Below are 14,054 nucleotides of genomic sequence, written 5' to 3'. Positions count from 1 at the left end.
CTTCTTCTTTTTTCACAATACCTACTCTTTTTTTCAGCAGACCTTCAGTGTAAACTTATCCCCTGTGCAACTACAACTTGCAAAAAGATGAGATGCCTATTGAAACTAATCAAGGGAGGCTTTTGGTTTAAATGTTAATGTGAAATGATGGAGATGAAGATGGTGTTTAATACCAGCAGGTGAGGACCACCATCTTGCTAATAACAACCATTTGGGTGGCTTTTGTGTATTGAGCTATTAAAGTTCAAATCTCCCTGGCCCCCAGCTATTCTGATCCTCCCACTTTTGAGTAGTTCCAAAAGGGTATGCCTGCTCTTTCTTCACAGATGGTGAAATGGACTATTAAGGCTTATTGTCTTTCGAAGTGCAAGAAAAGAGGAGGAGATCTAAAGAAAATCTAGTGGCCCACCTCTGTTTCTCGTAGGGTAAGTCCTTGGTCTCCCGATGGCTTGGTTGTGGTGGAGAGAACAATATGAAAGTGATCAGAATATGTAAGATCAAATCTATATTGGGATCACAATGTGTACTCTGTCAGTCACTTTAAAGTAAGGCATCTTAGATGGTTTCTCACTAAGGCCCTTGGATTGCGCGATAAGAAAAAAAAAACTAAGTTCGGAATAATAATAAGACTTATTCTAAAAAAATATATTCTAATTTTCTATTTGGTGTTCGGTTATAAAATATATATATATATAAGTGCTCGAATAAAAAATATGGGATGAGATGGTATTTAGTTGTGATATTTGAGTTTTGGATACAAATAGAAAATCAGTTTAAAGTTACATAGAATTGTAATTTAATTTTACAATTGTTATATTATCATATCATAAATAACTTCATAATTCATGGCCAAAAAAATATTGTAACTTAATTCGTTATCATTTGAATATAGATACCATCACAGATTGATATAATATCAAAACATTTTAGCCATTTTTTCAGTAATTATATTATAGTCACATTGCAATTCAGTAATATATTCTAATATATTTAGAATATATTATGATATGTTTAGAGAAGCCATTTTTTGTCCTTTCTTTTTTTGCACATTGTCATCACATTATTCATTTTATAGCAGAAAGCCATCTCTGTCGCATTTTGGACTTTCTTTTTCTCAGCATTTTATCGAGAATAATCCGTCATTTCCTGTTGTCATTTTGAAAGGAACATTGACAGAACGTCTGCAATTTCTATCTTTTGACTAAAATGTCTTTATCCTAAGATTGTGATCTAACTAATCCTCAAAGATTCTTATTCCGAATAGATGTCCTAATTTGATAATTTCAGTCTGCAGATTTTTTGAGTGTTCCACTGAGATTTAAATATTTGATTGCATCATTTCATATTTGAAAAACGTTAAAAAAAATATCTGGATTTACCACAATTCACTGTAATTTCTCCATTACCAACACTTCTGCTTTCCTAAATGAAGTTTTTGATCCAAACTGATTTGTTTCAGTGATGATGAACTTCTTACTGCAATTTCATGTATTTACTGTTCTTCCTACTTTTGTTCCTTTTTATTCCAGCTTGATGCCAGATGAGAGAAGAATTATTATTTTAGAATGGAATCAATGAATTTAAATAGGTTCAGTATTGATATCTTGAGATATTTTGGGTTCGGTTCAAAGTACTTGTCCCCTAGATTTTTGAAAAAAAAAAGGGTATAATTTTGAGGTTGATGCTTAAGCATGGATATCTTCAGAATTATATTTGTTAAATTATGTGTCTGTTTAGATGTCTGAATTAGGTTGGGTCATAATGAATCAAATGAATAAGCTAATTCGCTTATACATGTACCAGTGATTTTGTTTGTTGTTTGGTTAATAAATGAATCAAATAAACAATTTATATTGAAATTTTCATGGATAACGTTAAAACCTTATAAATTGTATATTCTACATTTATGCCTTTTTTCCATATATAAATATGTTTTATCTTAAAATAATATATCATTAAGAATATTAAAATATCAAAACTTTCATACATTTAATAATATTTTAGAGCAAATTAGTATATGTTTCATTATTATAAAGAAGAGAGGTGTGATTGCATTATAATTTGTTATTTAAGCAATAAAAAATACTATTCTAATTTGAATATATTTTAGTTCTATAATATATTGGCTTTTTAATATTTATACTTTCTACATTTGATTCTACATATTAGTGCTTGTAAGAACAACACTTTTAAATATTATCATATTTTATAGTAGACAATAAAAAAATTGTACTGTATATAGAAAATATGTATTTGATTTTATCTTATAAAATATGAGATTACTAATAATATTAAAATATTTTACATAGTAAATATATTATTTTATCCTTGAATAAAATATTTATTTTGAAAAATTATTAGTTTATTATATTACACTTTTGAACTTATTCGTGTATTAAAAAAAAATTGTACTTATTTTCATGGAAATTAAATTATTAGCATTTCTACTTTTTAAGTTGATTTTTATTTTTTTTAGTGTAAATATTGGATTATAAATATAATTTTATTATTATATCCAATTAAGTACTATATTTTTAACAAATTTCTAATATATATTATTATGTGATGTGATATTATATTGAGGAGTATCCTGCAATTCGTTCTGCGGGATATATTTACGGTTGATTTCACTCGATCCCTGACTAAAAAAATAGTATATTAAGCAACGTTACTAACTGTCTCGTACTTTTCCAGGGTAAGATTTCCTATGTGTTTCTAAGACAACCCATTTTGTCTTAAATGCAACATATATCAGCTATAGATATGATAGGCAAAATATTTATAGCTTGTCATGATTTAGACCACATATTATATAGGCTGACAAGCTCCAAAATGTTTTTAGCCCGGAAGCTTCACTGAATCATGGCTTTATCCAAAATGAATGTGTAGAACAGTAGAAGTCCCCCAAATAATGGTGCTTCAAGATCTATATCTTTCCTTGAAAATGACCCAACTCATCAAAATTTACCTCAGGGATGGCTAGCCATCTTTAGGAGTTGTAGATCTTCAAAATGTTATGCCACTCTTATCATATATGCTGACAGTTTTTTGCCTGGAAGCTTCAATCATGCATGACTTTGTCCCAAATAATGGTGCTTCAAGATCTGTGTATGTCCTTCCTTGAAAATGATCCAACTCATCAAACTTGACTCAGGGATGGCTAGCCATCTTTATGAGTTGTAGATCTTCAAAATGCCAAAATTACAAGTAGTAAAAGTTCCAACCTTTTCTCTTGGTTTGGGCTAACGTAATTAATTCTCTTGGTTGGTGATGCCATAAAGGTGAAGGCTTTAGGATAGAAAGCATAATAAAGAGAGAGAATAGAAAATTGGCAATACTGTTAGGAATGTATCAAGACTATGGACGAGCCCAAGTTCAATCACGCAAAAAGAAGAAAAATAAAAAAGGGTTGGCATTTGCCAATTGCACAAAGTTCACAGATTCAACCCAGAAAATCTATGGGTATCCTCTTGGATGGGTGGTGGCCAATCATCATCACTGTGGCCGGGGTTCCTGGCCACAACAGTAACTAGCGGAGTATAGTTAGTGCAAAGGATTTGGTTCCTGGGGCTATCGACTCTTTCTTCTATCTTACTGCACCATCCATGCCATGCATCTGTCAGTTTGTTTAACTTAGACAGTAAGATCTTTTCCTTTACTAGAAGTCTGTCCTTCATAACCATCTGATTTTCTCTGTACAACCTTGAGAGAGAGGATTGAGACGATGAGGGTCACATGATTTCATCCTTCATGCCTGGATTTGTAATCCAAATACGATTTGAACCCGGGGCCTGGACTTTAACTTACTTCCCCATACTGGATCCTATAAATAGAGACACCCATAGCAAAAGGCACAGGAGAGTTCTGTTTCTGCTGTCCTTTCTCCCTCTCCTTGACACTGTGGGTGGTTGATTGGTTTCATTTCCTCTTCATTCTGGGTATACAAGATATAGATTTTGTAGGGAGTTGGGTCTCTATGGTACAGGTGAGAGAGCATATTAAAAGAGAGAATAGATGTAGTTGCATATCACATGGGATCCTATAGGTATGTGACAGCTTCTCCTTTTGGGTTTTTTTTAGTGCTACCCCTTATCTCTTCTCCTGTTCTTCATCGAACCTCTCTGCTGTGTAAACCTCTCAGTTCCTTCTATAAGGCTTCTTGGTCTCGTTCATCATCACCTTCTTCCTCTCAGCTTCTGTTTTCATTTACTTGAAGAGTGTCCCTTCCTCTCTTCCCTTGTTCTCCTCTGTGTTCTCTTAGACTCTTACTCATAAGTATGCACATGCTCTGATCCTTCTCCAGATCTGTTGGGCTATGCATTTACCCTGTAAAAGAGGTCCTTGCATGTTTTTGTAGGTGGAGGCAGAAAACCATCTAAAGGATAAGCAATTCTTTTTGCATTAGAAGAGTTGTTTCTCTTTCTCACCTTCCTATAATAATATAAGTACAGTAAATCTAGTTCTATCACCATCTGTCTCTCTTTGCTGGTTGAGAAATTTGAACACATTTGAGCCCATGGAGTTTGCTCTGTTCTGTACTAGAGTTAATGTCCTGGTCCTCCTCCTAGCTCTCTGCACTCCATACAAGTTCATCCAGAGCCCTATGGATTTTGGCCCCTTGAACCTTCTCCAGGCCACCAATATTTCATCGCTCGACTTTGGAAGGCTTCTTTTCAACTCTCCTTCTGCAGTCCTGAGGCCCCAGTCCCCTGGGGACATCTCTATGCTTCTCAGCTTCCTCTCTGCTTCATCCTTTAGTAAGGTCACCGTTGCAGCAAGAGGAGCAGGCCACTCCATCCATGGCCAAGCTCAAGCTCTTGATGGGATTGTTGTTGAAATGGACTCCCTCGTTTCCTCCATAGAAATCTACAAGAAAGAAGAAGGAGAAAATGGCTTCTCCTATGCAGATGTCAGTGGTGGTGCTCTTTGGATTGAGCTTCTAGAGGAAAGTTTGAAGTTTGGGCTGGCTCCAAGGTCTTGGACTGACTATCTCTATCTTAGCATTGGTGGAACTCTTTCCAATGGCGGAATTAGCGGCCAGACTTTTAAACATGGTCCTCAGATCAGCAATGTCCTTCAACTAGATGTGGTGACAGGTAAACGAAGAAGAAGAAGAAGAAGAAGAAGAAGAAGAATTTAACTCTTTACTTGTTATCTTCTGTTATGTTTTGAGAGTGGATTTCCTTCTATTGTTTTGTAGGAAAAGGAGAGCTTGTAACATGCTCACCGACCAAAAGCCCCGACCTTTTCTATGCAGTTCTTGGTGGGCTAGGCCAGTTTGGCATTATTACAAAAGCAAGGATCATACTTCAAGAAGCCCCTGACAAGGTAAATCCCAAAGGCTTCTATTTTTCTGATTAATAGTTATTTTCCAACCCCATACTCTTCTTTGTGTTCTAATGCATTGGATAATGTTTGACATCCTTAGGTGAAATGGGTCAGGGCCTTTTATGATGACTTCCATACCTTCACCAAAGACCAAGAGTTGTTGGTCTCAATGCCAGACTTGGTAGACTATGTTGAGGGATTCATAGTTCTCAATGAGCAATCTCTCCATGGCTCCTTCATTGCCTTCCCTGCCCATCTGGACTTCATCCCTGCGTTTGGCCCAAAAGGGCACTCCAAATTGTACTACTGCCTAGAGTTTGCTGTCCATGACTACAATGTCAAAGACATCAATGTAGAAAAGGTGAAGTCCCTTGCCTACGGCTACCCATAGTCCAAGACTAACTAAAAGGTATAAAGTCTCATGGGCATCCCCTGTTTCAGGTTGTGGAGGACATCTCAAGGCAGATTAGCTACCTGCCATCCCATCTATACAGTGTGGAGGTCTCCTACTTTGATTTCCTCAACAGGGTGAGGATGGAAGAGATGAGCCTGAGGAGGAGAGGCCTTTGGGACGTTCCCCATCCTTGGCTCAACGTGTTTGTGCCCAAGTCTGGGATCACAGAGTTCAAGGACTTACTGATGGACAACATCTCCCCAGATGACTTTAAGGGCCCTATTCTCATATACCCTCTTCTTAGAGACAAGTAAGAATAATAATTCACACTTAACCACCAGTTTATTTATTTTCTCTTCCATGTTCTTGTTATGCCATGATATATATATATATATAAACTTACCATAATGAGCTTACCTACTTCACAATATGGGTATCTTCTGTTCTACTTTATGGATACAATTTTTTATGTCTACTTATTCACTAGTGGATTGCTCCTTCCATTTTGAGTATGGCCTGTACTATATAGTTCCAGTGCAAGTAAAGGCCAAAAGGCCAGAGAGTAGAGACATAGCTTTGGCTCCCCTCCCCCCCCTAAAAGTAGAATATAGTAGAGAGAATCCATGCTTATTGGTTGCAGTAGTGTTGTAGGTGGGCAGCTGCGTCGGTTCGTGTGCAGGAGAATAAGATCGCCTTATTTAATGATGTGATAATAATGTAATGCCTCCAAATTTACACTCTTTCTGGTGGTCCAATAAAAATGGTTCTGCACCAGTGACCGAGGTCAAACATCACAGTAGCAATGCCAAAAGGTTTTCTATTCCTTTCATCTATCAGGAAAGAGAAGCTATCCGTAGAAACTCGAAAGAGACTCTTTTCGTAGATTTAGTATTATTTTATAATCAGTAACACTCAGAGGTGACAAATAGTAGGAGGAGATCAAACGTTGATATGTTAATAATTAAATTGATAAAACAGTCGAAAAAGGATTGACACATTTTAACCTCTATTCCTGCATCTTGTTAAGTAATTTAGCAATTCAAATTGTTCTTTCCCTCCAAATCTCCAATGAGCAATGGCAATTGTATTGACAATTACATAATATGTAATTGCAGGTGGGACACCAACACATCAGTGGTACTACCAAAGGAGGAGGCTACCGTCGGCGAGGAACCGGTGATGTACGTCGTCGGGGTGCTCCGGTCCGCCAACCCGTCTGATTGCTCCGGAAGTTGCCTCCGTGAGATCCTCCGCCGCCACCGCCGGGTGGCAGAAACCGCCACCACCGGACCGCACATTGGTGCAAAGCAATACCTAGCCCACCACCCCTCCCCGGCCCAATGGCGCAACCACTTCGGCCAACAGTGGGATCGGTTCGCGGCCCGCAAGTCTCGGTTCGACCCGCATTGCATACTTGGGCCGGGCCAAGGCATCTTCCCTAGGATCTACTCTGCCACCTCCTCTATTTGATCTAAAACCTCTATCTCTGCATCTATAAAAACTTTCACTCTGGAAATTATGGATATGGGATGGGGGTTACTGTGATCCTGCTGTTACTACTATGTCCTATTTTCACATTTTTGGACCAAAGAAGAAGAGGAATTTGGAATTTTGTACATGGTGGGGAGATAAAATTGGAGCAAAACTCTATATATATATATATATATATATATTTTCATATGAATACACCAAGTTGTTCTTGTTTCAAATTTGGTGCACCTCTGCTTGGGCTTTATGTCTACGTCAGATGGCATAGATTTCTAAGTAGATATGAGATCTTTTTTAAAGAGATTCGTGTTCCACTTGTCACTGCAGGAAAATTTGTGCCGTTATAGGGAGACCGGCAAAAGAGTTAGATTTCATACACTTGGACATTATTATACCTAAATATATTTATGTGCTCAGAGAAATAAATAAAATTATGTGATAAGTTTCTATTGCATCTTCAATTCGGACAATTCTACATAGTGTACAGGCAGTATAACTTATATATGTCAGATTTTTTATATGTCAATATATCTTCTCTGACGTAATATGACTTGAAATAACTAATTTTTTTTTAATATTTCTGTGTATTAAATTGTACTATATAAGGATAACTATACTTGGATTTTTTTTTTAAAAAAAAAAATCATTGTCTTAAATGCTCTAGAAATTAGTTGACCTTTATATTAAGAAAGAAAAAGTAAAGATAAGATAATCTTGTAATTTATTTTTAAACATTGTATGAGAAGTGAGAGATGTTTTTTTTTTGGGTTGAAAAAAATATCATTGATTAAAAAAAAAGTTTAAAAAAGCTACAAAAATCGTGCTAAAGGAATAGGGACAGCTTCAACTCATTAACACCCTTATTGGCTTTTTTTTTAATACATATCCATAATCCTTAAAGAAAAGAAATATGTGGGTCATTAAAAATTCCAAGGTCCATGGAGGTTAATGGATTCAATCTCTATCCTTGTCGAGCATTCATATTGAGTTTAATCCACTAAGGTGGTCCCAAGGGTGGCTAGCTAGCTATACTACAAATAATTATTGGGCCCAAAGTCCAGCTTAAACAAAGGAGCCCAACTTATGAGGAGGGCACGAATCAATCACATCGTTACTAGAACTTGAACGGCACCGTGACCGTGAGTGTCGTTTCTTTCCCTTTCTTCCGTCGTCTGTCTTATTCCTTTCTCTTCTAGAGCTTTCTCGTCTCCTCCCTTCTCCTCTCAACATGGCCTTCTCCTCCTACACCGCCGCTGCTGTCATCTTCGCCGCGGTATTCTCACTCCTCTCCCCTGCTTCCGCTCGCCCCGGCGTCGCATTCCATCCCTGTAACATCCTCCTCATCTCATTCTCCGCCGATAACAACATCGCCGACGCCTACTTCTTTCGCCACCCATCCGCCATCTTCTCGATTTACCGCGTTATCACCCCATTCCACCCTTCCCCAGTCGATCTCGACCGTGCAGTCCTGATCCGCCGCGCCAATCTCCCGGCCGCCGCCGAGAAAGTCGGCGTCAGCTCGCCGCGCAATCGCGCTAAAGATGTCGTCGTCGTCGCCGCCGGTCTCCTCTTTGGCTTCGGCTGCGGTGCCGTCACCGCCGCCGTCATGTATCTCGCGTGGTCCCTTGTCGCCGATCGCTACGAGATCTACGAGGAGGAGGACGATGACGACGAGTGCCCGAAGAAGGCGGGATATGTTCAAATTCCTGCCGCCGACATGGATACGGTGAAAGAAGGGTATGGGAAGAATTAGGGCTAGGGTTTCACAATAAAGTCAAGAGATCGGGGTTGAGGAACACGGTGTATAGGTGGTTACGTAAGTATCATGGGAAATATATATGTGTTTGTGCTGACCTACACGATTCCTAATGAGCTCCTTTCACATTCCTGTGCTTCTGGCTACTGACGTGGTTGGTGAATTTGCTGTTTCTTTATTTATGTCGTTCTGATTAATTTTTGAGGGTTTTTAAATTGGTTTGCTCCACTGAATTTGTTATTCAAAGCGTTTCTTTGTTGATCCCCATTTTTAAGTTTCTGCACCTTTTAGTTTGATGATATTGTCTATAATTGATCTGAATTGTGAATGTAATGCCATAGGGGTAGCACGAGCAGGAGTGTTACGTCTTGAAGTAGTTGAATTTTGCATGATATGGTTCTCAATTGCAGTTGTGGTAGCAAAATTATTTCATGCTGCAGAAGTAAATTTTGTAATTATTTACTTATTTGTGCTTACCTTGGGGAACTGTAGTTGATTTTCTTTGTAATTTCACATGCTTTTATCATGCCAAAAGTTCCCTATGATCTACAATTCGCCATTTAGTTGAGATTATCAGTGTTTGACGAATAATACTCGCTGTCAGTAGTCTTTATTGTTCTTTTTTATAGAGCATCTCTTGCCTGCCTTTCATGGATACTTCTCTCTTTCATGAAAATAGCATTTGAAAATACTAGTAAAATATAAACAAGTTGTCCTATAAAGACAATGTTTAACATGCATTATTGGATTTGGGTTATTGTGTTTGAAGTGCTAAATTTTATTGGATAATAGTAAACAGTAGAATTCACATACAATAGTTCTATTATGGAAGTCTCTGACTGACTAGTTTAACATGAGAGCTTACATGTGATATTTGTGATAGTTGGTCTATTCCCAGCTATTGCAGATTAAGTATCATTTATAGTCTGCATCGAATAGAATGAGACCACGATACATTTGCTTCCTACCTAGATCGCCTTAATCGTTATTGCCAGCACCTTTGAAGGCATACGTCAGGCAAAATATGTATATAAGTATGTAAGCTATTGTGATGATGTAAATTACATCGAATGTCTGATTGCAATTAATATTTCTTGAGAGCAATATAACCTCAATTATGCACTAAATCTTCTATTCTATTGATTGCTTTCCAAATTCCATCTTCTTTATTCTTTCTAAAGTTCATTTGCTTTGTTACTCGCCTGAATTTTCTATATTGACATGTATTAGGATTGGTGAATTCTGGTTTAAAATTGATGCGAACTAGATCAGGTCAGATCACATCAATAGGGACATTAGACTCGATGAATCGATTCTATTTATCTTTTAGTTAATTTATGTTTATCTCTTATGTAAGCCTTTAAGGCAAGTTTAGCCAAATTATTTAAACCCTTAAGGCAAACTTAGTTAAGTCATGTATGTTTTTAAGACAAGTTTAATAAGTTATGTAAATCTTTAAGACAAATTTTAATTTGAGTCATGTAAGCCTTTTTGGGTTAGTTCTAGTAGAACTCGTTGTATCCAACTTATATATATAGCAGGGGGGTCTGTCTCCTTTTTTAATCATTCATTGAATCCAAGTATTGAGAAATTACTTTAGCCTTAAGTGTATCTTAGGAGTAAGAGTAAGATAATCTAAGGGTAGAAGTAAATTAATCGTATCCGTTTATTTTTCTAAGAGTATATTTAACTTAGAACCCTAATTCTACTTTCAAACTCTATCCATTATCAAAAAATGCATTTAACTTGGTCGTTGGTTCTCGACACCACATTTATCTTGCAGTGAATTACAATAATGAGTTGAAACATGCTGAGGTTAACACTTCAATGATTTGCATCCTAGCCTAATTGAAGATAGCGAAGTAAAAGTTGGGTTTGAGATTAGTAATTGGAACATGGAATTTGTATAGTTTTCTAACAACTTAACTATGGTAGGTTTAGGAGTTGCTATTTAATTTATTCAGATTTCAGATGTCTCAGAAGATCATGTGGATTAAGATGTGTTTCATGTTACTGTTTCATTGAGTTCAGATTGGTTGGCAGATCATTAGGTTGAGAAATGGACGTTCAGATTGGTTGGCAGATCATTAGGGTTGAGAAATGGACCTTATAGAGTTATAGTGTAGTCCTGGTCAAATTGTTGCAGGACCAACATTTATTTCCTTTTTTTTCTCTATCTTTTTGATAGATAGTTCAGTCAAAGGAAAAAAAAAGGGGGACGTTTTGCACATTGCAAGGGATCTGTGAATATAGCTAGTATTTGCTTGATGAATATCTGTTCAGGTAATGGAGCCTGCTGTACGCTTACATTTGAAGCCCAGTAGAATTGAATTTGGCTTAGGTTTCTATTGTCTAGTGCAGTATATAGTCCATTGAACTTTGATATGGGTCAGTCTTATTGTTAAGTAAAATAGTTTGTGCTACAAATATCTTAGATGCCATATCTTTAAGAGTAAGTTGAATCTCTCGTGTAGGGCTATAGAAAGAGAGAAGGCAATAGTGTTGTTAGCCTGATGTTACTTGTGATGTGGAACCTCTATTAGCTTGTCATTTATGAGTACTACAGCACAATATTTATTGACACTACATTGATGAACATAAAGCTGTTTACTGAATGCTGTACCGTCCTACTTGCTTGTCCTCCTTTCTTTCTTATACCCAGATGTCATTCATGCTGATTATTACATCTATAAATGCTGTTGTTGCCTATATTTATGCACAGAGAGAATTAGTAGGATCTTCCAATCCTACTGATGTTACTCATTGTTTGTTCTCCTTAATTTTATTTAAACAGCAATTGGGCTGCTTTTTGAAACATGATAGTAACTGCAATTTTTAATCCAACAAAGTTATTTGTGTTGGTTCAGATACTTGGAGTATAATGAAGCAATGATTTTATTGTCCCTTTGGAATGATGCAATTGACCCAAAAATTGGGTTGATCTTGGAAGAGAATCTATCATGTTGATTCCAAACCATGTGTATATAATATTTCAGTGTAAAGTCTTATCAAATTTAACCCTAATAATTAGGGAGAATTAAATCTATTATCTTTATCTTAGGCCTGTAAGTTGATGTCTTTATATACAGAGCAAAATATTTGAGGATTAAGGATGAGAACATCAAATTAGGCATTACTGGCTCAATTACTCTAATAGAAGATCAAGGTCGATCTCACTTGTATCAGAACCACAGGACACACACACCACGTGGCATCCCACTGCCGCTTGCCAGGCTGGTCGGACAACGTTCTCTTCCGACCCTCGGGTTTATTCGTTCCCTGGAACGCCGTACTTCCGTGCGGTGATCGGCGGGTGACGGCGCTGGCGCTGGCGCTGCCGCAGCTCCGGATCCCGTCCGACCTTCCTGACCACGTCAGCTTCTAAGGGATTCGTTTCGTGCCCGTTTGACTTCTCGATATAGATCGCTTCGGATTGCGTGCAGAAGATCTGCTTCGCTCTCCCAAGTATACGATCCTCTCATCATATCGCCCATGGTCAAATACTATCCTTTTACGTCTATTCTTTCTCTCGTCGATAAGAAATAATGATCACGAAATGAGAAATTAAAAATTAAAAAACCACCCCTAAACGAATATTAATATATATATATATATATATATATATATATATATATACATACCCACGTATGAGATGGGTCTGTCTCTCTACAAGTCAGCCCTGCGTCACCACACACACCGTAGAGACATAGATAAGCTCCGTTCAGAAGTGTATCTTTAAAAATCGTGCTTATTTATTACCCAGATACGGTGGCTAGCTCCGGCTCCGTGACAGAGATTTATTAGAGATTTAGAGAGAGAATGGAAGGGAAACAAATCACCAGCGTATCGTAGCAGTCGCAACCCGATTCGGCCCCTGCCTCGAGATACGCGCTCTCATCTCCATCTATCTATATCTATATATATATCTCTCTCTTTAGATGTGTTCGTGTGAGGCTCAGGTAGTCGGTAATTTATATTAACGCTCTGCTTCTCCGGCCGGCAATGGCGACGAGGGGCGAGGGACGGAGCACCGCCGGGGGCGACCGGAACCAGGACGAGGAGCCGCACGTGATGGCCGTGGACGATAGCTCGGTGGATCGCGCCGTCATCGCCAATCTCCTCCGCAACTCGAAATATCGCGGTACGGACTTTACAATTAAAAATATATATTTATTTATTTATTTGCTTCACTGTTTTTAATTTGCATGTGGCAGTTCCCACTGTGGATAGTGGGAAGAGAGCTCTCGAATTGCTGGGCTTGGTACGCCGTTTCTATTCCAGAATTAATATCTACAAATTTTGAGGAAAATAAAATTAATATTATAAATTACTCTTTAACGTAGGAGCCAAATGTGAATATGATAATCACGGATTACTGCATGCCGGAGATGACAGGGTATGATCTCCTCAAGAAAGTCAAGGTAACCAATTCGAATTCTTTATTTATTTATTTATTTTTTTTAAAAGAAACCTGAAAATTTACTCGGTCTGTCTGCCGTTTTGATCGATGGTAGGAATCATCCAACCTGAGGGAGATCCCCGTGGTGATCATGTCCTCCGAGAACGTCCCTACAAGGATCAACAGGTTTTTTTTTTTTTCGGAGTATTATTTTGAATCTTTTTCAAATAAAATTTTGAATTCATAATGGTTTAAAATTTTCAGGTGCTTGGAGGAGGGAGCCGAAGATTTCCTGCTGAAGCCCGTCCGACGTCTCTCGCTTGTGCAGCCGTGTGCTGCGGTAATGGCCGTCCGATCCGGTGATCGTCTTTGATAGATGGAAAAAAACAAAAAAAAAAACTATATATTATAGTGATGTTTTGGTTGTGGTGGTTCTTTTTGTGTGACCTCTTAATATGCAAAGAAAAAAAGGCCCCAAATTGGAGAAGGGGGATTTGGGAATGTTTGTTTCTAATTGTGGACATTCATGCCTCTGTTTGTGATAAATACCTTTGGCAAGCTAATCTCTGCGATTATAGACTTATAAGGTTTAGTATGGGTGGTAAATTACTAACTGTTAACGAGAATGTTAGAAAAAAAGAAGAGGTGATTATTCTCATAATAACAAATATTGATTTGATAATGGTAGG

General features: G+C 37.6%; 2 protein-coding genes and 1 pseudogene across 2 annotated transcripts; all 3 read left to right on the top strand.

The window, feature by feature from the left end:
• Positions 1-996: 996 nt before the first annotated feature.
• Positions 997-7,396, top strand: LOC140780904 (cytokinin dehydrogenase 3-like). The gene is made up of 5 exons (XM_073126609.1): positions 997-5,096; positions 5,201-5,328; positions 5,429-5,689; positions 5,770-6,032; positions 6,838-7,396. The coding sequence occupies exons 1-5, from the start codon at positions 4,517-4,519 to the stop codon at positions 7,190-7,192; spliced, it is 1,587 nt and encodes a 528-aa protein (XP_072982710.1). The 5' UTR covers positions 997-4,516; the 3' UTR covers positions 7,193-7,396.
• A 1,042-nt stretch (positions 7,397-8,438) lies between these two features.
• LOC140781970 (uncharacterized) lies at positions 8,439-8,963 on the top strand. The gene has a single exon (XM_073128284.1). The coding sequence runs from the start codon at positions 8,439-8,441 to the stop codon at positions 8,961-8,963; it is 525 nt and encodes a 174-aa protein (XP_072984385.1).
• Positions 8,964-12,833: 3,870 nt separating this feature from the next.
• Positions 12,834-13,945, top strand: LOC140782813 (two-component response regulator ORR5-like; annotated as a pseudogene).
• The last annotated feature ends 109 nt before the right edge of the window (positions 13,946-14,054 follow it).

Source organism: Typha latifolia, chromosome 2 (assembly GCF_019914945.1).
Source record: "Typha latifolia isolate L0001 chromosome 2, TyphaL0001v2, whole genome shotgun sequence".
In the NCBI taxonomy this organism is placed as follows: Eukaryota; Viridiplantae; Streptophyta; class Magnoliopsida; order Poales; family Typhaceae; genus Typha; species Typha latifolia.
The sequence above is the reverse complement of the archived record's forward strand: the minus strand, read 5'-3'. Positions and strand labels throughout refer to the sequence as shown.

Excerpts from the sequence above, each read along its gene's own strand:
- LOC140780904 (XM_073126609.1), top strand. The coding sequence starts at position 4,517 with ATGGAGTTTGCTCTGTTCTGTACTAGAGTTAATGTCCTGGTCCTCCTC. Across the intron at positions 5,097-5,200 it reads TCAACTAGATGTGGTGACAG|GAAAAGGAGAGCTTGTAACA; the intron begins GTAAACGAAGAA and ends ATTGTTTTGTAG. Across the intron at positions 5,329-5,428 it reads TTCAAGAAGCCCCTGACAAG|GTGAAATGGGTCAGGGCCTT; the intron begins GTAAATCCCAAA and ends TGACATCCTTAG.
- LOC140781970 (XM_073128284.1), top strand. The coding sequence starts at position 8,439 with ATGGCCTTCTCCTCCTACACCGCCGCTGCTGTCATCTTCGCCGCGGTA.